The sequence below is a fragment of the Excalfactoria chinensis genome, chromosome 5, assembly GCF_039878825.1.
Source record: "Excalfactoria chinensis isolate bCotChi1 chromosome 5, bCotChi1.hap2, whole genome shotgun sequence".
Lineage (NCBI taxonomy): Eukaryota > Metazoa > Chordata > Aves > Galliformes > Phasianidae > Excalfactoria > Excalfactoria chinensis.
In genome coordinates, this window is record NC_092829.1 from 29,440,551 (window position 1) to 29,463,478 (window position 22,928).

At 39.8% G+C, this 22,928-nt stretch overlaps 1 protein-coding gene across 1 annotated transcript in view; it reads right to left on the reverse strand.

Annotated features, from left to right (window-relative positions):
• Positions 1-22,928, reverse strand: part of PLEKHH1 (pleckstrin homology, MyTH4 and FERM domain containing H1) — a 48,827-nt gene that overhangs the window by 19,162 nt on the left and 6,737 nt on the right. Inside the window, exons 3-12 of the mRNA XM_072338655.1 lie at positions 18,982-19,044; positions 16,442-16,591; positions 13,287-13,370; positions 11,292-11,373; positions 7,218-8,221; positions 5,129-5,207; positions 4,363-4,451; positions 3,835-3,985; positions 2,516-2,655; positions 1,448-1,558 (exon numbers count right to left, since the gene is read on the reverse strand). Coding sequence (XP_072194756.1) covers positions 1,448-1,558; positions 2,516-2,655; positions 3,835-3,985; positions 4,363-4,451; positions 5,129-5,207; positions 7,218-8,221; positions 11,292-11,373; positions 13,287-13,370; positions 16,442-16,591; positions 18,982-19,044 — 1,953 coding nt within the window. The remainder of the gene's footprint in view (positions 1-1,447; positions 1,559-2,515; positions 2,656-3,834; positions 3,986-4,362; positions 4,452-5,128; positions 5,208-7,217; positions 8,222-11,291; positions 11,374-13,286; positions 13,371-16,441; positions 16,592-18,981; positions 19,045-22,928) is intronic.

The window sequence follows — 22,928 nt, forward strand, 5'->3', positions numbered from 1 at the left end:
TGAAATATGGAAAAGACAGAAGTTGAAGATTGCCAGGTAAAATAAGACAACAGCGTGATCCCTTTACAGTAGTGAAATAAGTCTCCTTAGCAGTGACAGACTATACAGCAAGAGTAAAAGAAACAAGTAGTGTCTTTGGAAGCTCATATTAGACATTAAGGAAAAAAACCAACAGCAACAAAACTTTCTTACTAGGAAGGCAAGAAAACTCAAAATAGGTGCCCAAATTTAATGAATTTCTGCCCTTGGAACTTTTTAAGGTTTGGCTAAAGAGAACCATGGCTAATTTGGTCTATAGCTGGTGGTAGTCTGCATTCTTTGTGCGAATTAAATTATGTATGTACGTTACATATGTGCAATTTACTTGTAAACCATGATAGGCAGACACAGTAGTGGAAATAAAGATTCATTATGCATTAGGGTGTATTTTTGTACTGTTGGAATGTGATGGAGAAAAAAAGTTGGAAATATACTTTATCAGTGTTTCTGACTGTCTGAGAAATGTTTGATCACAGCTTGAACCAGTAATTGAGCATCTGGTGAAGAGGGTGGCCTGACCTGGGAGCACAGCTGAAAGCAATTCATCTCTGTGATCAGAAGAAGTGAACCCAGGGTCCACCCCTCCATAACCTCATTTAAGGGCTGGTAGTCAAGGGGAAAATATCTCTATTTGGAGATAATTTCCTTCTAGGAACTTTTCACTGTATTCTTGCCTCTAGGCTAGGGTAAGCTATTCCTTTCTTCTTATTATTATTTCTTATATCTTATTTTCCTATTCCTGCCTTATGCATATATGTAGGAAATTGCTTTGTTCAAAAGAAGAAAAAAAATAGAGGAGGTGAATATTCCTAAATTAATTCTCTAGAACTACAATAGAGTAACTTCACTTAGGATACTTCCAAGTTATGAAAATCTTTGAATGAATGTGTTCTCCTGATATTGTTTCATTGATCTTTGTAAGGGAAAACGTTCCATATGAGAACCTATTTTAAATTGTATCTTACTTTCCTAGCACTTCCTCATCAGTTTGAAAGGCTGTGAAATTAAAATGTTTCAGCTTTCTCTCAAGTAAAAGATTTTAATTTTAATTTTATTTTTTATTTTTTCCTCTTAGAGCCCCACATAACAACTTGATAAATACTGTGCTCTCCTGGTATTTTTCTTTATTATCATCTTAAACCTTACCAAACAGTATGCCTTCTTTCAGTCATCTACATGGAGTCAACCAGAGGCATCAAATGCCTGTGTCTGTGAATAGCCCTCCATCTCCCAGAAACTACGTCTCCAACAAGATTCCCTGCCTGAGCAAATCATCTGTAGTTGAACACGTGAGTAAAGCACAAAACTCTCTTGGTGGTAAGCTGTATGTTCTGTCTGCCTGGAACCAGTTCAGCAGCCAGCCTTCTTTCTATGCTTCCTCACACAGGTAAGTATCTCTGTGACTCACCGGAGATTTGTAGTACATGATTTGTCTGTTTCTTAGTACAAACCATCGTCTTTTCCACATTTTCACCTGGCTGCCCATTTTCAGCAAGTAACCTGATTTCTCCATGGGTTCCTGGTGGTAAAAGAGCACAGCAGGGTTACCCCGAACCTCTCAAAATACAAAGGAAAGCATGAAATCGAGCTCAGATATTTGCTGTTTCTTCTTCACATTTCTCTTTACTCTGCCAGATGGAATTAGCAGCCATCCAAGGTCAGTGCTCTTCACTTAACTTGAAAAAAGCCCTAGACCATGGAGGTCCAACTGTTTGGCTTGCCTGAGCTACCTATAAAATATATATTTTATATATATATTTATACATATATAGTAATATATATATATATATAGTAAAAAAGCTACTTCTAATTTTTTTAATTAAAACTTCAAAAAAGGCAACAAAAACATAAAACTAGTGGGGTATTTGTTCTAGTTTTGTGAAACTAATGTACAGGTAAGTTATTCTTCTCACATTAAGGATACTTGTTTAACTCATTTAAATGGCTAATCAAGTCCACCAAAACTGCTAAAGCTGTGAGCCATTTTTAATTACAGAACATCAGGGGCTGGAAGTGTCTTCAAGACATCACTGAGTCCAATCCTGTGCTAAAGCAGGTCCCCTACAACAGGTTGCATTGGTAGGCATTAAGATGGATCTTGAATATCTCCATAGAAGGAGGCTCCACAAGTTCTCTGGGCAACAATGTTCGATCACCCTCACCATTAAGAAGTTCTATGCGTTTGCATGGAACTTCCCGTGTTTTAGGCTGTTGCTACTTGTCTTATTGCTACAGGCTACTGAGAAGAGCCTGGCCACATCCATCTGCCTCCCAACTCCTAATAGATATTTATAAATATTAATCACCACAACATGATGATGAAGTAAAGTTACTATCCTTTCTTCTTCCTTTGAATTTCCAATCTTGCTTAGTCATAAAAGTATAAGGTTGTCATTAAAGGAAGATATGACTTCAGAAACACAATACAGATCATCAGGAAGGAATATGACCTTCAGTGCTTATACTTCTCTCTTACAGTGCAAACTCCACCATCAGTGGAATAGGATGATGTCCGTTGTAGCTTGTGTTCTGGCTCTGAATAGTCACCATCCAAGGGATAGGCATCAGGAGGGACAGCATAGTCACTTTCAGAGCTCACTGAGGACATAGAAACACCTGTTAAAAACAAAGGAAAGAATTAGAGTTATAGCTAGGTAGAAGCAGGCACAGGTTTAACATGTATTTGATACCGTACACTCTTAAAAGATTCTTGAGTCCACCATTAAAGTTTCTTTGCTCAGCAACATACCAGAAGTTGGAAACTCAAAGCATGCTCACCAAACTTCTGAGACTATTCTTTTTGTAGTAGGACAAGTTTCCTGTAGATGTTTCACCACTGGTGGGCATTGTTTACTCATCACAACAAATGTTAAGGCTACACGTAATGAGGTTATACTTTACTGACTGCAAATTGTAATGAATTTTCTACTCTAGGATCCAGTTTAGCCTTTCCAGAAAAGGAAAGCTGCCCTAGCCAGGACACAAATTACTTATTGCTTCTTAAAGGTAAAAAAAAAAAAAAAAAGCTTTGTTAACTTGTCAATAAATTATCAGTAAGTGACAAAGATTTTTTATTTTATTTTTTTTAAAAAAAGTCTTTAATGAGTCAATTTTAACTTGTTTACAAGGAGAAGTCTTAAAAGGGAGGGGTCTGGAGCACAAGTCTTATGAGGAGCAGCTGAGGGAACTGGAATTGTTTAGTCTGGAGAAAGCTCAGGGGAGACCTTAACCTCCCTTTAAACAGTTGTAGGTAGTGATGTAGCAAGACAGGAGTCAGCCTTTTCTAGCAGGTAACAGTGACAAGACAAGAGGGAACGGCCTCGGGTTGCACAGGGGAGATTCAGGTTGGGTATTAGGAAAAAGTTCTCAGAAGAGTAGTTAGGCACTGGAATGGGCTGCCCAGGGAGATAGTTGAGTCACCATTACTGGAGGTGCTCAGTAAGCATTTAGGTGTTGTACTAAGGGGTGTGGTTTAGTGGGGAAATATTGATGGTAGGTGGACAGTTGGACTAGATGATCTTCCAAGTTTGGTGATTCTGTGAAAAGCTATCAATGCTCCACAGTATGATGAATTTGAGGAATAATCCATCCCATCATTTTAGCTTAGCAATTGTCTGGATAGAAAGCTATTAGCAGTAAAATCCATCTAAGAGGACAGGTTTCTGTTGAGTAGCTGTTGATGTCTTCATGCATGCTGTGAGAACTTGCATTTGCCTGTCTGCCACTGATGACATTGTTCAGGACAGTTTGTGGGGAGACCGCATGTGCTGCTCAGTAGCAAAATTCCCACTTTACCTCTTTTTGTTGCACGAGGGCTGCCTGGCACACTAGCTTTCCTGTTTTCAGGTCCAGCAGCAGAATTCCTGAAGCTGGCATTGGAGCCACAATCATCATCAGAACCTGAAGACTCATCTAAGAAAGGCACGTTGCTGATCTGTGTGGCTTTCTGGAAAACAGATCTATATGGTCAGCATGTAAGGGAAGAGTTTCTCCAGGACAACCCCTGTTCACACTGCTTTGACCAGTACTGTTTCAGGCCTCCTCATTTTCACCCTTTCACTCTCTAGGCTACAACTACTATCACTGCTAGGTTTCTACAGCCTCATGGTGCAAGCTGCAACTTCCAGTACCAAAACTTGCTGCAGCATTCTATATTTCCTTATAAATTTATTGTTTCCTGTTCCTTCTACATTCTTTTGATCTCCAGTCCTTCTTAGCATTCTTTAATTTTCTTCTCCTCTCTGCACAGCTTCAGTCCATTCTCTCTCAAACTAGTGGTAGCCCTGGCTTTTTGTAAGAGGAAAGACTGAAATAACTCCTTACCCCCTTCAGTGTAGTGTAGACTGGAACTGTGATATTTCTGTAGATGAGACAGGTAAATGGTCCAGAAGCTGAATATGAGAAATTTGAAACTGGGAAAATTCAGAGAGAGAGAACAAGAGAACAAAAAATACAATCTGGTGAAATGAAACAGGTTTTAATGAAGAGTATATGCATGTATATGCATGTACCTTGTGTAGCCACTTGGAACACAATGGAGGACTGCCATCCTGGGCTGTTTGGCTTCAGAAAGCCTAGAGGTTGTGTTACTTATTACATAATACTATCAGAGACAGATGCAGTGTTCCTTTCATTTAGCCTGTAACACATCTTACCCCCACTCCACTCCCCCTCATGCTCCTCATAGTATGATGGCAGTTGAGTGAACCATTTCTGAACAGGTTAGAGCCAAAATAGGCAATTTGTTCCCTGCTTCAATGGGATCTTTTTCATGACTACCTTCCCTGGCTCACAAACAAGGAAAAGTGACGGTGAAATTAGGTGACCAAAAGCAGGTCACAGACACACAGGGGCAGAACAGTTTCAGTAAAAGCGAGATAACAGAATCCCTTGAGGATTTTACTGAATATAGGGGCTCAAACAGCCCAGCAGCAGTCATTGCCCTTTCTTTCTTTGTTATGATTATCTATTAAATCAAATTTACTTTGAAAATAGGCAAGTAAATGAAGAAATGTCAATAGCTAGTTGTTCAGGTCCCTACACTGTCACTACAATCCCCCTCAAAGGACAGATCTTGTCTAGAACTTACAGCAGCTGGAAGTGTCATTCACAGTGGCCACTTCAGACAACCTCATGCCAGACTTGGCCACAGCATAAATTCGACTTTCCTGGAAGAATACAATACCATGAACAGCAATGGTCAGACAAAAACACCATTCCTGCAAAAAAGAAGTGCTCCTGTCACAGGAGCACATATCCCTTTTGGGCAGGAAGGAATGGCCCTCCAAGAAAAATTGTTCCGTGATGTTGGGTAAATGACTGTTAGTGGAAATGTGCATACATGTAATTCCCCAAATCACAACAGACTTGGTGGACAAGAGTGCTAGAGATGACAACTGCAAAATGAAATACATATATAAAATTGTAAATAAGTAAATACATCACAGCTTAGAATAGATTTTTTTTTTCCTCCTCTTTTATAAACAGTGCATTAAAATGAATCAGGAACAGCTCTAAAACAGGATAATTTATTGAGCCACTGTCTGCAAAGGATTTCCCTTCTCTGATAAGAGAATGAAAGAAACACCTAGAATGATCTTGATAAACCCATGACTTAGATACAGCAACCTCTGTGTTCTTGAGCCATCAGGCTCAACTCCTGTTCCAGCAGGGACATCCAGAGGGCAGTTCTCAGGCCCACATCTAGGCTGCTTCTGGATGTCTACAAGAAGGAGATCCCACAGCCTCTGAGCAGCCCGTGCCAGTGATCCGTCACCTGCACAGAAAAGAGCTTCTTCACAAAGTTCAGACAGAATCTTCGAATCTTCTGTTCCAGATTGTGCCTGCTGCCTCACATCCTATCACAGGGCACCAAAGAGCTTGGGTCCATCTTCTTTCACCCTCTCTTCAGGTATTTACAGACATTGGCAAGATCCCCCAAGCCTTCTTTAGGTTGAACTTACCTTCCTCAGCCTTTCCTCGTAGGAGAGATGTTCCAGTCCTTTAACCATTTTATTAGTCCTTCACTGGACTTGCTTCAACAGCACAGTATGCCAGGTAAGGATCATCTGCCTCAGCCTGCTGTCAGTGCTGATCCTAATGCATCCTAGCATACCACTGACCTTATTGGCCACAAGGGCACGCTGCTGGCTCACGGCAGCCTGGTGTCCAGGTCCATATCTGCTGAGCTGCTTTCCAGCAGGTCAGACCGCAGTGTGTTTATTCCTTCCCAAGAGCAGGATACTGCACTTGCCTTTGTTGAATTTCAAGAGGTTCCTCACAGCACAGCTCTTCAGTCTGTCAGGATCCTTCTGAACAGCAGCACAGCACCCAGCCACTCTACTCAGTTTCATATTAGCAGAAAACTAGCTGAGGAGGAGTTTTATCAATTCATCCAAGTCACTTAATGTTTAATCTGCTATTTAATATATTAATATAATGTTTAATATGAACAATGGCAACATTGCACTAAGATGCACTCCCCTGACTCCGTTCTGAAGAGAAAATAATAGATTTTCTCTTAAACTTTTCTTTTGCTATGCTGTCAAGCTTTGTTCCCAACACATTTCCATACTGTGGACTGGATACAGAGAGATTCTTTCAGAAAAACAGCTGCCATTATATGGGGATTCAAACTGATGTCATAAAGGACACATCCAAAGATCAAAAGTTAAGATTTCATGGAAAAAAATATTATAAAACATGAGAAATAACACTGAGTGTTTTACTTCGCACCTTCAATAAGCCACTTGTTTGTCTATTCCTTTAAAAAGGCAAATTGAAAAGAACGGATCAGCAAAAGGACAGGCACCTGAACTAAACATTAAAAACAGAACTGAGGATTGAATTTTGATGGCTCTTAAGGATGAAACACATTGCAGCACTTCTTAACTGTCATTTTTTTCCCTGTCTCTATCTTGAGAACTACTTTTGACTGATATTTTTTTTCTTTTTTCTTTTTTCTTTCTTTTTTTCCTTATAAAGGGAAATGAATAAGAAAGCTGTCAGAGTGGAAGTAGCATGCCCCACGACTGAAACTGTCAGAAGAAGTGGTTCAGAAATGGAATCTATGCCACCAGAAAACAATTGTCTGAGACTGAAAGCTGCTCTAGCTTAACTACTGGGCACCTCTCAAAGATGAACAGCACCTCTTGGACTGTTGTCCCTGCATTTCTTACCCAGGAAGGAAATCTGTGCAGAGGTGGTGTGGGAGGTTTACCTCCTGGTTCAAGGATGCCATCCTTACAACTCAAAGCTTCTCTCTGCTCTGTAGGTAAGTGGTTAATCTCGCACATTCCAGCTTCTTCCCTCACGACGCCACCTTCTGTTTCCATCTTCTCTAGCACTGCATCATCAATGTCTGTCTCCTCCACTGGCCTCTGACAGACTGAGGAATCTTTTATGGGCTGGAAGGTGCTAGCTTCAAAGCTCATTACACGACAGGAGGAACTAGTACCTGACTGTGGTTGGCTGTAATGTCTTTTGGCTAGTTGGATACTGTCTCTTGGTGTACTGGGAGTTCGTATTTTTGGAAAGGTCATACTTGTGCCAAGCCCATGTTGTCTCTCTGGACAGATGGAACATGCTGTAATAGCAGATGATGACACAGTTAGGGGTGGCTCAGCAGTTTGCAGATGGCCCTCAAAGATGCTCATTATTTCTCTTGAGAAAGAAGAATCCAAACAGTGGGAGTGGAACCTGGCAGTCAGATCATCAGGGAAGCTGGCTCTGTCCAAAGCCACTTGTTTCAAGGTGCTCACAGTGCTATGATTACCCTCTAAAGATGACTGGGAAGTCAAAGCCCCAGGGGGTTTTGTGGGCTCAGCTGGAGGGTCCAGTGATGTGGGGTCAGAGCACCTTAGCCTGTGTTCTGAGCTTATGTCCAGGAACACGTCTTTCTCTGTGGAGAGATTCCAGCTTGATGGGTCAGTCAAGAGCTTCAACGTGTTCTGGGAAAGCAGAGATTTATTCTCTCCATTCTCAGTAAAGTTGTCACTGGCCAGGACTATGTTTGTTGTTGAGAGGACAGGATTGGTTGATCCTGTCTGACACATCTGTCTGAAAGCAGGTGCAAGGAGCCTAGATTTCTGGTCTATTTGCTCAGGGTAGGAGGGCTGTGGTGTTCCGGGCTTCAGAGAATTACACCTCCAAGGAGACTCCAAAGGAGGAACACTGGTTATATCTATGATGAAGGAGAATACATGGTTAGGACATTCAAACTCTTTACTGTCAGAAATGTTTCTTGCAAGTGTAATTTGTTTCAGTTGTATTTCAGTAGCAACCATATCAGAACTGGCTGGAGGAGGGACTTTGACCTAACTAGAACTACAGCCTCTGCAGTTTTAAGTTCTAAGTAGAGTCTTCCTACTCTTTCATTCCACAGGGACTGTTATAACAGAAGCATTGAATGTTTTAGAATGGTACAGAGAAGATGAATAGGAAATGATCAATCACAGTTTCTTACAGAAATGGAATTTAGAGATACCTAATGAAATTAGAAGGCAGTGTGTTTGAAATTTACAGAAGGTTGCAGGTTTTATTGTTTATTTGCCTGCTTTTTATTGTTGTTTACTTTTTCTCCTCAGACAAGATACTGACCTAGACAAGCTTTCAGTTTAACCCAGTAATGTAGTTGTTTACTTCTTACTCTTATCCATATTCATGTCTCTTCTCTTGAACAGACATAAGAAAGATTTACAGCTGTCTGCACAATGTTTTGTCAAAAACAATCTAGGTGGCCTAGAATTCTGGTTAACATGGATCTTTTGTCTTCAATTCCATTAATTTCTACTGAATGAGAACTTCAGTGGATGAGAAAGTATGGATACAGCTTCAAGTAGCAGAGGATATTATTTACCAGAGAAAACTATGCTAAAGCCCTGCACATTGTCTGTTCCTCTTGCTCACTGTAGCAAGCTCCTGTGGTATCCCACAAGATACTACAAACTCAGACTTTTATTTTCTAGCACTAAGCTTAAGAAAGAAGACCACATGGAACCATGTCATAGGTTCAGTCTTGCTTCTGTACCATTATAACAGGGACAACAAGCCTCAGGGAGCAGCCATGCCTGAAGAGGAGGCTGAGGGAGGGCCTCATGGTGGCCTAAGGCTTCCTCATGATGGGAGTGGAAGGGCAGGTGCTGATCTCTTCTCTCTGGTGACTGCAACAGGACCCAAGGGAACAGCATGGAGCTGTATTAGGGGAGGTTGTTAGGACAGGGTTCTTCACCAAAGTATGGTCAGGCACTGGAACAGGCTCCCCAGGGCAATGGTCATGATCTAAAGCCTGACAAAGTTCAAGCAGCATTTGGACAGGACTCTTAGACATAGAGTTTGGGTAGTCCTATGTGGAACCATGAGTGGGACTCAGTGATCCTTGTGGGTCTCTTCAAATTGGGATGTATTCCAATTCAATCACAGAGCATCTGTGCCAACATTCCTGCAAGGCTGAAAGAAGATCAGGAAGAAAAACTCCCTGAATCTCCCTGGGTCAGGCACATCCATGTTTTGGTGGCTTCTTTTTCCTTTTTTTTTTTTTTTTTTTTTTTTTTTTTTTTCCCCCTGTTAATCTGAAGCCTAGAAGAAGTCTACTCCTTTGCCACTGCAATCTTTTGTTGTGATAAAGCCTCATTTCATTTTTTCACATCTCATCTTCTCAACTACTCTTTCTAGACCACTAGAAATTTCTGGAAGTCTAGCTAAATTATATACACAATTTCCTGCAAGATGGGATGTGGTCACTTAATCACTTAGTGATTTTCACTGACCTTAGCATTTATATACTGCCTTACTGAAAAGCTGCAACCCATAACATGCAGTAGAGTTTGTGTAAAGCTGCGCAGAGCTACAGGTGTTGTTTAAACTCCAGAGAGATTTAAGTATAAGTAAAAATACACTGAAGACGCAAAGTAACAAAGGGAAGAGCAAACGGTAGAATAAATATTTGTTGATTTGTTGATATTTGTGGAGAGGCCAAAACCCACTTTTGGAAATACAACAGAGAAAAAGACAGCCATTAGAGCTGTTTCGACCTCAGCAACTGAGTCACAAGAAACTGGATGTTAACAAAGCTATTCCTAACATACAGGCCTGACATGCATTTTTGTTAGACTGAAAAAAGGCCATTCATTTTAAATAATACTGATACTTTTGCAGCTTGCTAGGTGTGACAGTAGATGAAGCAGAAAAAGCTCTTAGTATTAGAATGGCAAGTGAAAAGATTTGTCCCTCTGCAGGGGCCTCTGAATTTAGCCTGGCACACTGAGACCAGTGGGGGACAGGGTAGAACTATTTACTGCCCAGAGCACTGGGCTACAGGGAACACTTAATACCAGATTATTAACGCGGCTTACCAGCCATTCACTTTTTGTAAACAGCTAGAGCCAGAGGGGATGAGAAAAACCCAGTCAATAAAGCATTTAGCTAGAAACATGGTGGGATTTAGAAGGAATCTTGCTCTATTATCTGTGGAGTAATGTGAATGCCAAAAAGAGACCTCTGCAGGAAAGAAGTACCCCCTGTCTGCACGCCCCATGAAGATCTGAAAATGATCATGTCTTAGATGATCAAACCAAGCACAGTGGAGGAAAGAAGAAGAAGAAAATGTAAGAATATGGTAAATAATTTCCTCTTTAAAATGTGTTGCAACAAAACGTGCTAATTTCAAATCATGGAGACCAAAGATCTCCTTCTATCCTTCCTTCAAGAACCACAGAAGTGCAAGCAACATAAACTGTTTTTTTCACCCCAACCTGATTGTACAGAAGAACATAACTTAGAAAGGCTTATAAGACCACTGCTGCCTTGACCATTCAGTATTCAGTTACTCGACTCATGTGTCAGCAGAGGCAGCAGGCCTCTGAAGATGAGGGTGCTTCACATGAGAAAGTGAAGTGAAACACCTCAGAGGTTTCTATCCTGCACCACTGATATTTTCCTATGGAGTGCTTTTAACTCAGGATCAAACTGGCTTACTTCAGTGGCAAAAAAAAAAAAAAAAAAAAAAAAAAAAAAAAAAAAAAGGGGGGGAATCTACATTCAATCCTTCATAGAAAATCAATAAGAGTATTTTAAGGCAGCTAAACAATGTTATTCCTCTTTAAAAAACAGACCCTTTGAGAAGCAGAACAACTGTATTTCTTGTTCAATGATGTAAGTGCTCATTTCTGACAAAGTGAAAAATATAACCCAGTAAGGCTGACTTCTACTCTTGAGATGATTAGTAGGCTACAACACCAGGTGAATGCAATTACCTTGCAATGTGTCCTGAAGGGCTTCAATTTGCTCAGTCAGCCTCTGATTACAGTTTTTCAGGTGGTAGTTTTCTAGCTCAAGCTATGAAACAATTAAAAAAACAAACAAACAAAAAAAAAAAACAAACTGAAAATTAATGCTTAATGTGTATGTATTTGTGTTTTTCTACACAGAACAGTTTTTCAACTTTACTTACATTCAAGTATCTGAACAGGAAAATGGGGAAAAAATCAGTGAATTCCACCAGTCACCTTGAAATCCTCCTCCTCTGCAGCTCTACTTACACTTTGATGCACTTCCTCAAATAGCCTCTGTCTATTCCATCTGTTGTTCTCAGATAGATCTTTTAGTTTTGTTTTCTGCTGTTCTTTATCACTTATTCCCATTGCAGAAATAACTGTTATGAAAGAGACAGTTGAATAACTACTACCCAGGAACAGCATTTTTCCTCTCACCCTGTGTGTGTAAAACAAGATCCCCACCTGTTCCAGAGGACCAAAGAAAAAAACTTTTTACATTTGCAGTTTTGCCTTACGTCTGTAAAGGAATTGTTACATCATGGCCTCAACTGGTGATTGAGCACCTGGTGGAAGAGTAGGGCTGGCCTAGGAAGCACAGGTGCAAACAGTTTAAGTGTACTTCCCACATGACCAGAAGGGGTGGACCCAGGGTTGCCTTCCCTCCTCTCCCCCCACCCCGGGCTCATTTAAGGGCTAGTCTCTAAAGGGAGAATGTCTTCTAGGTGAAGGTTATTTCCTTAGAAAGAATGTTTCACAGCCAGAGTGTAAGTCATTCTTTTTTTCCTTCTGTGTACAATTAATAGTATTTTCAATGATACTCTGCCTTGTATTTTAAAGAATTTGTCAGAAGCAGTTTGACTGCTTCATAGGATGAGCAATGTTTCTGTCTGAAGCTTATCAGTGTACAATCTTAAGTACAACAATTGCACCACCTAAGGGGCTTTGTTTTTAATGGAATCAAGGCTGAAACTTCACTTGTTCGTTCTAGAGTACTTCATTTGCAGTGTAGATGCTAAGTTCTTTAGTCACCGATCATTTACATGTGTATGGTGTGCACCTGGGATCACCAGTGGTGTGATCTTATTGCTAAGAAAGACACAGTGTGGATGTATAGTCCTGGATTCACAGCAGGTCTAAGTCAACCTCTGTGTTTCCCTTAGGTTACATCAGTCAATAATGTAGGTTACGTTGCCTCATATAGGTGAATTAAAGAAGCAGCAAAACTTTCAAGCACATAACTACAGATGTGATCTAATGACTTTACAAGGTAGCATCTCAGCATAACTGATGCTCACACAGACTACTACTTTCAGTTCCAGTGAGTTTTTTTTTATATTTCTTTCTGGTCTAAATTCTGAAATGCATGGCTTTCTTTTGGAATGAGAAGGAAAGACTGGATAAGCTTGAGTACAACAGCTTTAAACCTGAGTGATGACCCACTGCTACCTTTTCATTACTCTAGAGAGCACTGAATTGGATTGGGCACAAATGCAGGTCTATGTCTACAGGATGGTTAAACATGAGAGGGTAGGTATGAAAAAATATTAGGTAGTAGGGCAACAGGGATGTTGTTGTGTCATGGATGGAAAACTGTGGAAGAACAAAGGGTAATATTTGCATTACAGCTACTTTGTCAGGAAGAAATACAGAAACTGCAACCTCAAAATGGAGGAAAGGTAGAAGAAAACTGGAAAAGCTGTTTGTGTTTAATCAGTGAAACGATGTTATTCAGAGCCTGTGTTTGGGCACTAGTGACTTAGCAGTTATTCCTAGTTTGTCCAAATCAGTAAAATAGCCCTGAGGGGTAACTCTAGTCCTGCAGTTGAATGTGTGCACTGGTAGGGGAAAAGAAGCTCAAAGACTCTGGCAGACTGTCTGTCTTCAGACCATTGTTCCTATATAAAAGCATACAGGCAGTGCAGCCACTGCATATACCCATAGGCCTTGAAACTTGGCAGCAGACTGTAGACTCACCTCTTTCAGCTTAAATGTTACCCACTCTTTAATCTTGGCAGCTTTCTCTTGAATTATTTTGGCTTCCTCAGTCCTCAGCTGTTTCTGCGCCAAAAAAAGGATTACATGCATTAGGATGGTACAGCTAACAGTATTCTCAGTGGGTTACTGCCTGAGTTGTTCACTGGCAATCCTATTATAGATGTAAAACTTGAAACCTCTATTTGGATGTTACTATCCAGCTGACCTCTGGAAAATCAAGTTCTTTAAGTTACCTTACGTAATCCCTGGAGTCAAATTCAGAGGGTTATTTCAAGAGTCTGTAGTGGTATAGCAAGCCTAGCTTAGGTAATAATTGCCCTCCTCCCACATTTTTTAGTCGCCTCCAGGTTTTTCTGTTTTAGGTGGTTTTGCAGTGTTACTGTTGAGCGCCTGTAGTGTCCTTCCTCACCCCACCCCACCCTGCTGGCTGAGGTTAATGAAGAACTAAGCAGTGCCAGTAGGTGATTCATAAAACAGTGTAATTCTTGCAAGCAAAAGCAATTCATTTGCTGTAAGTTCTTGTGTAGAGTATAGATATTAAAGACACATGAGATGGAAACTAGCACCAACAAAGTATTGGTAACGTGCAGTGTTCTCTTTGAGAAAGTAGATATATAAATGAATATACAGATATATATACTATATATATACTATATACATAGTATATTGTATATACTATATAATAGATATATAAATGAGTAGACACAGATTTTAAAAAGCTCAAGAATCTGATCTTGAAAAACTAAGACCTGCCAGGATGTTTTTTGTTGGTAGAAGTGATTGTATGTTTACATACTGATGAAAGCAGTTTCTATTCTACAAAGTGTTAGGAGAATACTGTTGACTTGTACAATGAATGTTTTTCTCTCAAGTATCTGATTGAGCAACATTGCTACAACATCATTTTTGCAGCTGTGTTTTCTCAGCTGCATTTTTTTTTCTCCTTTTCTGGGAATTCCCTCTACAAGGCATTAGATAGAAGGCTTCAGGTGACAGTAGTATCTGTTTATCCCCTCTAGGGGATCATCAGGAGCACTGCCACGGAAAGATCTCCTATCTACACCATGATTTAAATGACTACAATGAGAAGTTAGTTCTAGAGGCATGATAGGGAGGGGGAATATTATCTGTATGATATATTCAGCCTTTAATTTCTTTCCTTAAATGGACAAAAAGTAATAGCTGCTGGTAGCAGTTGATGTTGTCTACTTTTATTTCTTAACATGTACAAATATCAGTAACTGTGAAAACAGAAGTTAATGACTTTTATCTGGTTAATTTTTATTTTCATTTTTAAACTGAAGTTCACTTACTGGAACTACTATATTTATATGGAGTTCATTATGTTTCCAACATCTTAGATACTCTTAATCACTACATGTTTTTAGTCTCCGTAGCTGCACATTTAATAGCTTCTATTCAAATGTGCTTCCTGACCTTAAATCAGACCTTGGCAGCACTACAGGCAGCAGTAAAATTTGTCGTTGAGCACAATTAAATAAAAGTAATCTAATCTCATGCTTCAAGAGGAGGATTTATTTAGGTTTGTTTTTGTTTGTTTGTTTGTTTCCTCACTGAACATAGCTGTGTGTGTTCCTAATTATCAGGTGCCAGTCTTTGCTGGAGTCATAATATTACACATGGCTGTTGATCTGAACTGATCAGACAAATATAGTGGATTTATTATAGTCCTCTGAATAACCATCATATAGTTATGCTTTTGAATTCCTAATGATTCAGAGAGCAAGTGACAAGTGATTCAGAATATTGGTATACTACACGGTCAAGTACAAAACCAGTATTTCATTTAGGGTCCTAAACCAGACTGGCAACATTATGAAAGCATTGTCACAGAGCTTAGTAAGCCCTGCCTCCAAGCAGAACCAATTTGCTCAGGCACAGCACCCGCAGATGCAGTTATTGTGTCTAAATATCCAGGAGCAGTTAGGGATTCATTATGTCCCATGCTATTGTGTGGTGCAGACATGACCTCAGTATCCTTTTATTAATACTCTGAACTCTACAGCTTTCCCCAACCTGGTGAAAACAAGTAGAATGGCAACATTACGGCACTTGAATGAACTTCCAGAACTCCCACTATCTCATTCCATTTTGAAACTAAACCAGTGAACCAGAGTGAGCGTTGCTTATCCTATTTGCTTGAATACAAAAGATTTCTACTAACAGAAACACTTCTCCAACTAGTGTTTATTGATTTTAATCAAATCACACCTTGTATTTATGGGTAAATCAAAATTTCTTTCATCTTTAATTGCAACAACTGCTTCTAGACCCTGATCACTATTGTAGCTCCTTCTGAATGCGTCCTTTTTCTTCCAGAAGAGAGACTTCATCTACATTGTATCTGATTAAGCTGGATAAGGGAAGTGACCTGAAACCAGAGACCTGATGCCTGACCTCCGCACACTACGCTTGATCTCAGTAAGTGCTAACAGCTTACCAATCTACTTAGATTTTAAATTATTTATCAATCAGTTAAATTGAAAGTGCAATTCAAACACCAAAATGATTTCACATCAAATTCCCATAAGGTGTTTCCATTAAGAAGAAAGTAATTTACTTAGAAATATAAGACTATCTCATTCCTCATATTATAAAGCAGACTAGAGGGCCAAGGCCTCTTCAAGAGCTAAAATTTCTGATGTAGGTGCAGCTGCTGTCATCCACCAAATTAGAATGGAAAAGGCTTGTCTTTTATGTTGAAGGCGTCTGGCAAGATAAGATAAGAACTATGCCAAAGAATCCCTGTAGACTAGGAAAAGCCCCTTCTGAATATGCAGCTCATGCTGAGTCAGGGATGGGACCTGCAATGAATTTGTGGAGCAATCTATATGCTAGGAAGCCAGATAAATGCCATGTCTAGATATGAGCATTACAATTTAGGATCTCACCACTAATTCAACAGTAGCATGAGTCTTTGAATGTTATCAGTCTTTTGTAATGAAGAGACAAATGCTACTGAAGTCTCACTGTGGAGGACATCATTTGAGTTGCCTTCAGATCCTCTGCAAGAGGCTAGTGTGTAATAGAAACTCAAGCTGTACCTTTGAACCATATGTTACAAAGTCCCTCCAGCTCATGTCTACAAATCTGCATGCAGAAGATGCCTTCACCTGTTTTGCTAACTGTGTCTCCAGTCTGTTGATCACATCTTCCTTTCTTTGCACTGTACCCACCAGCTCTTGGTATTTCCTGTACAGAGTGCTGTTTGATTCACTAGTCTTCATGTTGGCTAGTTTTATTTCCTCTCTCATAACTCTGACCTGTAAGGACAATCAGAGGGAGAGTTAAAAAAAACAACAAAAAAAGCAAATGAAGGTGTTGCTTGTTTAGTGTTGAGACCCTAACTCATGGAATATTTATTATTTCACATTTTTGTGGTGAGAATAGGAAGAAAACACCTTAACTATTGTCTATGACAAAAATATTATCCATTTGTTTGCACTGCTGAAAGTGTAACAGATGCAAACTGAAAAATGAACACAAGCACACAGTGGACTGTTGTAAACTTGTTATTGGTCAGAGAGGTGGTGGAGGCACTACAATCAGTACAGATATCTAAACAAATCATCACGTTTTCCTCCTTTGCAATACCATGGCCAGCTTTTTAACCCCATTTAGTATCAAAGTACACACCAGAACATCCTGAAAAGACTTCTCTCTGATCTCCAGTTTAAGATACTGTTTCGGCAACTTGTGGCAATCTGCTAAGTGTATTTTTAGAGATCTGCCTATTCTTGAGTTCCTATGAGTGCCAACACTTGGTGATTCTCCTGTTGAGAGAAACAATGTAGTGCTCCCTCATTATTGACAGGTTTCAATGCTTTAAAATTTAGCTGCTGCTGGAGCCTTGTAAATCTTTAATTGGTTTTCAAAACTTCATCACTTTCTTCAAAATCAGTATCTCTCAATATGCCAGTCTTCTTTTTTTTTTTTTCTTTTTTTTTCTCTTTTTTTTTTTCTTTTTTCTTTTTTTAAATCACCACTTCATCCTAATGCAATGGATTATAAGTCTTACATTCAAAAAGTGAATGGATTTCTGTCAGCTTAACTCAAATGTGGTATTTAACAACTGGAGGATATCTGGCTCCAGTACATCCCAGACAGAATCTGCAAAATAATCAGTTCCAAGTACTGTTAATATGTCCTGAGTTTGGAATCAGGAAGACAGAAGATGGGCAATGATCTGGGCACTTCACAGAGCCTGTGCAAGTAAGTTACTCATGCTCTGTTGAACAGACTGCATCTCATACTTGCAGCTGTGTTTTGTTCTTCTGTCTCTCTATGTTAAGCAGAAAAGCACAATGGCTCTTCCTCATTCTGAGTAAGAAAGGTAGACACTCAATATGTGAGCCAGAAAACTAAGCCTGCTGAGTCACATGTGTTTTCATTAGAGTTTAGGGTGATTATAGTAAAAAGAGATGGCCCCTTCTCTCTGATGCCCAAATGTTGACTTTATGCTAGAGGCTTGGAGTGGGGGCTGCAAGTATGTGATTTCTTTAATTGAGGTTGGCAGCTTCAAGGGGTCCATTGAATTAACAAATCCAATCCCTCAGAATCCTGGAGTGAAACAAAACAAGGGATTTTACACTTGATGCAGAGCCCTCTCATTTGTAAGCTGCTTCTCATTCATTAGAAATACATTTGTTAGCTAGAGGAATGACCCTACTCCTTATTCTGTAGTGTCTTCTGGCTGCTAGGCAGCAGCAAAGCATGTCTCTAGCAACATTTCTCTCCATATGGGACCAAGGGTGCTAGAAAGGCAGACTATACAGCTTTGAAGATTGCTGGTCTTCAGGACCTACCCTATACAAACCTTCATTTATGTTAGGGTACCCCTTCTACACCTTCCTAGTCAAGTTCTGCTCATTCTCTAACCTGGATTTGACTTTCCCTACATTTGCTTCTCAGTGTCATTGCATCTTCTTATATCATGGACACCATTCTTGTCACTGAGCTGTCACCTAGTATAAAACCTCCTTTACTGGACTGCAGTGTTAGCTACATTTCCTGTTGATGCAGTAACAGTCAACATTACCTTTTTCATCTATGTTTTTATGTGCAGACTTGTTGATATTACTCACATGAACAATTCTTGGTTGATGGTTGCAGATCTAGCATAGAGGCCAAGAACATGAAATAAACAGCTTTCCTAAATTTAAGTTGGTCAGAATAAAGAAATCTCACTATCAATACAAAATTGATGGAGGTTTGCAAGTCTGTGTTTTACAGATGGAAGTTCCTAGTTGTGAGGTAGTGTTTTCCAGCACTTACAACAGTCGATTCATCCCTTCACTACTGAAATGCTTTTTGACAGCCATTCTCAACCATCTTGAAAGGTTCTTAGTTCTATACTTTAATCTCTGACTCTATGCTTAGGCCTGCAGTTTTTGACCAGCTGGAGGGAGCTGCTTCACTTCAAAGCCTCTCTTCAGCTGTTGCATGCAGGGATGCAGGAGCCCAAGTCATCTGGCTCTTCCTGACTTGTGTTACAATACTCCTTTCAGTGCAGCCTGTGTACTCATTCACCATGGTAAATCAGTTTTCCCTTGTAGCACAGTGTTATGAAGTGCTACCTGTATGCTAAACTGGAAGAAGTTTAGAGCAAGTTCCTACTGAGCTTACACCAGAGCAACATAAGAGAATATCTTACCTGTTTCTCTGCATCCTCAGCTCTTTGCTCTGCTTCTATCACTCTCTGTTCCAGTTCTTGCATCTTCAGAGCCAGAAAAGAAGTAAGCCAGAGGGGAAAGAAGAAATAATAATCACATGGAGATTTATTTGTTAGACTTTAAACCTTCAGTTCCTTGGTTAGGTCACAGATCTTTGGCATCTCTTGAGTTAACTGGTCAGCTCTGACCAGGGAAAAAAACCTTTGACCTTTTCCAGTCATCTGCCCAATCTGAATTTACTGGAACTTTTTCCTCATTAGCAAACTTCATCATTCATTACATGGGTCAAGAAAATAGTCCCAAATTCTTGACCTCATCTCTACAATTTACATGCCATAGGCTGTTCCTGCAAGAAGCCTGCCTACCGTTCACCGTTTTTTTTCCTGTTTTCATTTCATCTCAGATTTATGATGGTTAAGAAAAGAATCACATCTTGGAAGTCTCACAGCAGGTTGTCTACGATGTCCCTTTATAACCAGTGAATACTTTGGTTTGGCTTCAAAAACATCCCAGATTTATATCTGATAAGATTATGAATGTTCTTAGTTTTCCTATGCTTGTCTTCATTTTAAAGAACTTTGCAAACTAATAGCACTTATTCTGAGCATTGCCTCTACTGAAACATGATCCTACAAGCAAATAACTAGCTTTATTATTAGTGAAATGTGGATGCACTTGGTGTTCTTCTAACAACTTAACAATAGAGCTTTCTCCCCCACACCTCTGTGTTTTCAGGTGTTTATTTTTAAATAGCAATAAGATTTCATTTGATGTTTGCAAGGTCATCTTCTATCCTCTCCCCTATTTGATGGGTCTCAGTTCAGTCCAGCAATATCAACTCAGTGTCACCAAGTTTCAGCCACTGAGCTATACTGAATTTTCAGCATTTACTAGTGTTTGACTCATGAAAGAATGGGAAAGAAATAGCTTTAGAAAATTAAAAGAATCATTCATCAAGCAGGAAACAGACTATAAGGGAATCTGAACTTCTCTTTGATACATTTTATGATTCTGGATAAAGCACTGGAGCCAGGAAGTCAAGTTGGATACTATTAGAATAAAATCAACACTTTTGGAAAGGGAACTTCATTCATTTTGAGTTGATCAACCAGAAGGCAGATGTCAGTATTCCTGTTTTTATTTCCCATCCTTTAGATGGCAACAAGACTCCTCCTCATATGTTGATCATAAGAGCAAACTGACACCTACTGAAAAATATATCAGAATTATATGTATGTAGACACATCAATGATTGTGTAACTAAAAAAAGCCATGACAAATAAAAACACACACCAAAAAGGTTAGAAAAAGCCACATGTAGCATAGTACCTATCTGATTATATATATATATATATTTTTTTTTCAGTATAGCAGTCAAGGACAGCACAGTTCATGGAGCTTAATCTCCAAATTATTGAGGATGCTTCCTTGGCAGAGGAGAAGAGAGATGCCACAAAAGATTGCCCAGACAGCCAAAGTCATAGCAAGGACCCTGTATTTGAGAGACATGGTAGAGGCTGAGATCTAGGTAATTAATGTTACAGAAGTTGTGGGCACAAGTTTCTATCTATTAGAAGAAGTGGTTTCCCAAGTCATTTTTCTGTCAGTCTTGGAGTAGCAATCACCATAGACAGGTAGTAGCAAAATGTGCTGGCAAAAGACATATGCAAACTGGAAACATGATACACTTTAGAAAGCAAAGACTATTTCTGACAGTAGCTTCTAAGTCAGTTTCTGCTAGTTTTCTCATGAACTAATGGGGAGGGGGGCTACGTTCTCAGCACAGTTTAGATGAATCTCTAGGCTTTTTCCCGAAGGCTATTCTCTTAGATGAACAATTGGATTCTTCACAATAGGAGATCCCCATGGAACACTAAAGTTATTTTAAAAAGGCAGCATTGCTCTGGCTGAAAGAAAAAATACCTGATTGTCCCAGCCTCAAGATAGTTTGTTTTTTATTAGTAGTTGTCCTTGTTCTTGATCAGGATAAAGAGAATTAAGTGTGCTGGGACCATTCCTGATCACTAAAGAGTTATGAAACTTCTTGTGCAATCAAGATGATCTGGCTAAGTTCCAGGCAAATCAATTACATCCTGTCACCCTAATCCCCTCTGTAACCTTAACTGAACTTGCACTTTTCTTAACTTCCTCTACTACATTGTTAGGTTGTCCTACTATGAACTGTTAAATAACCACTGCATCTCTTGTAGTCACAAAATGATTACTTCACCCATCCCTGGTGTCAACTATCTCACTTGAGAACGTTAAATTTTAATACGTCCGTGCTTCTAAGGCTCTTTCAAATCCCTCAATGAACTAATAATAATACTTGGTATTTGCATGGGTCCTTTCATTCAAAATGCTTTATAATTTGACAAATGCTACTAAGTAACTTGACCCAGTTCACATACAAAAAAAATTAGTGGCAAACCAAATCCAAGTAACACTTCTTCCAAATGTTAGCTTGTATGAAGAGAGAAACAGGCCCAGCTGTATGGCCCTTGTTGCATGAGACAAAAGAGGCTTTTTAAGTGTTTGTTTTTATTGATTTAATACAGAGACTGATTAAAGTTAGCCAGATGGCCCTTCTAAGAGCTGCAAAAGATTGTCCTATTTGCCATTCAGATAGGCTTTCCCTCTCCTGACTGCCTATTACATGCAAAATATAACTAAGTAGAAAAAAGTTCATTCATGTCTCAGCCTCAATTTCCTCTTGTTCTCTTCAAGAGCTCACTTGTAACCAGGTCATTGTGCTGCCAAGACAACAGCCTGCACTGTCACTCACCAGCAGGGAAGCCAGAGTGGAAATAACTGGCTGATTCGGGACTGACACAGGATCCCTGCTGATGGCTGCACCAAATCAGCATCCAGGGATATTGCATGTTAGGGGAGTGCAGGGGGACAGCAGCGTGCTGGCTGGGCATCATGCTGGGGCGCCTTGGCATGCTGACCTGCAGCCAGGAGTGAGCCAACCCAAGAAGTGCTGCTGGGAAGCTGAGCCCAGGTTACTGACGTGTGAGTTCACGCCATGTGAACTGCAGTGTAGGCAGTTAAACTGCTGGGTTTTAAATTCTTCTTGTTCTGAACAGTGATCTAGACTATTTAGTCTAAGCGGATTTTAAGAATCTGAAGGATTTAAAATGTTAGCATGCATTGTACTACATGGGTGATTTTTTATTTACTTTTTTGAGTTAAAATGGTAAAATCTGCCTCGAAGCCCAAAAATTAGTTAAAGAATGATTTAAAAATTGGAATCAGGTTTCCAAGCTTTCAATCAGTAGCTTTCCCTGACAAAACCATGTCTGATTTCAAGATAAAAAAATATCCCATTGCTACAAACCATATCAGGGGCTCTCAGGGGCACCGTGAGTTGGCCACATAGTTTCAAATGGTGTCCATTTCTTGAGATTCTCTACCTGCCCTCAAAACTCTATAAGAAATGCAGTACAATTTCAAGATTGTCTATATCTCTTCATTCTCACTGATGGAGCCAATTATATACAGAATCACAGTTGCTATAGAATATGATAAAAAATCCCTGGAATTGGCGTCATAAAGCACAATACATGCATTGTTTTTGGTTCTGTATCACTGCCTATCTGAGGAGAAGGATGAAGTGTGAGCAGGAACCCTGGCATACTATGGAGCCTGTAGGGAAGAGAAAGAAGTGTCTGAGGAAGTAATTGCAGAACAGTTGGGAACCTGAGACACAGGAGACTTGCCAACAACTGTGTTCAGCCTGAACGTCACATGCTTGAGCACCTGCTCTAGGGCCTTGAGTCCACCTGTGTCAGGAGAGGACATGGGCTGTCCCACATTCCCTGGTGCTCTCCCCTTCCCATATAACATTCACAGTAGGGAATTGCAAATCTGCTAGCTCTTTGACCCTCCAAGTGAGTCTACCAGCGTGCTGTATGGGTAGTTACAG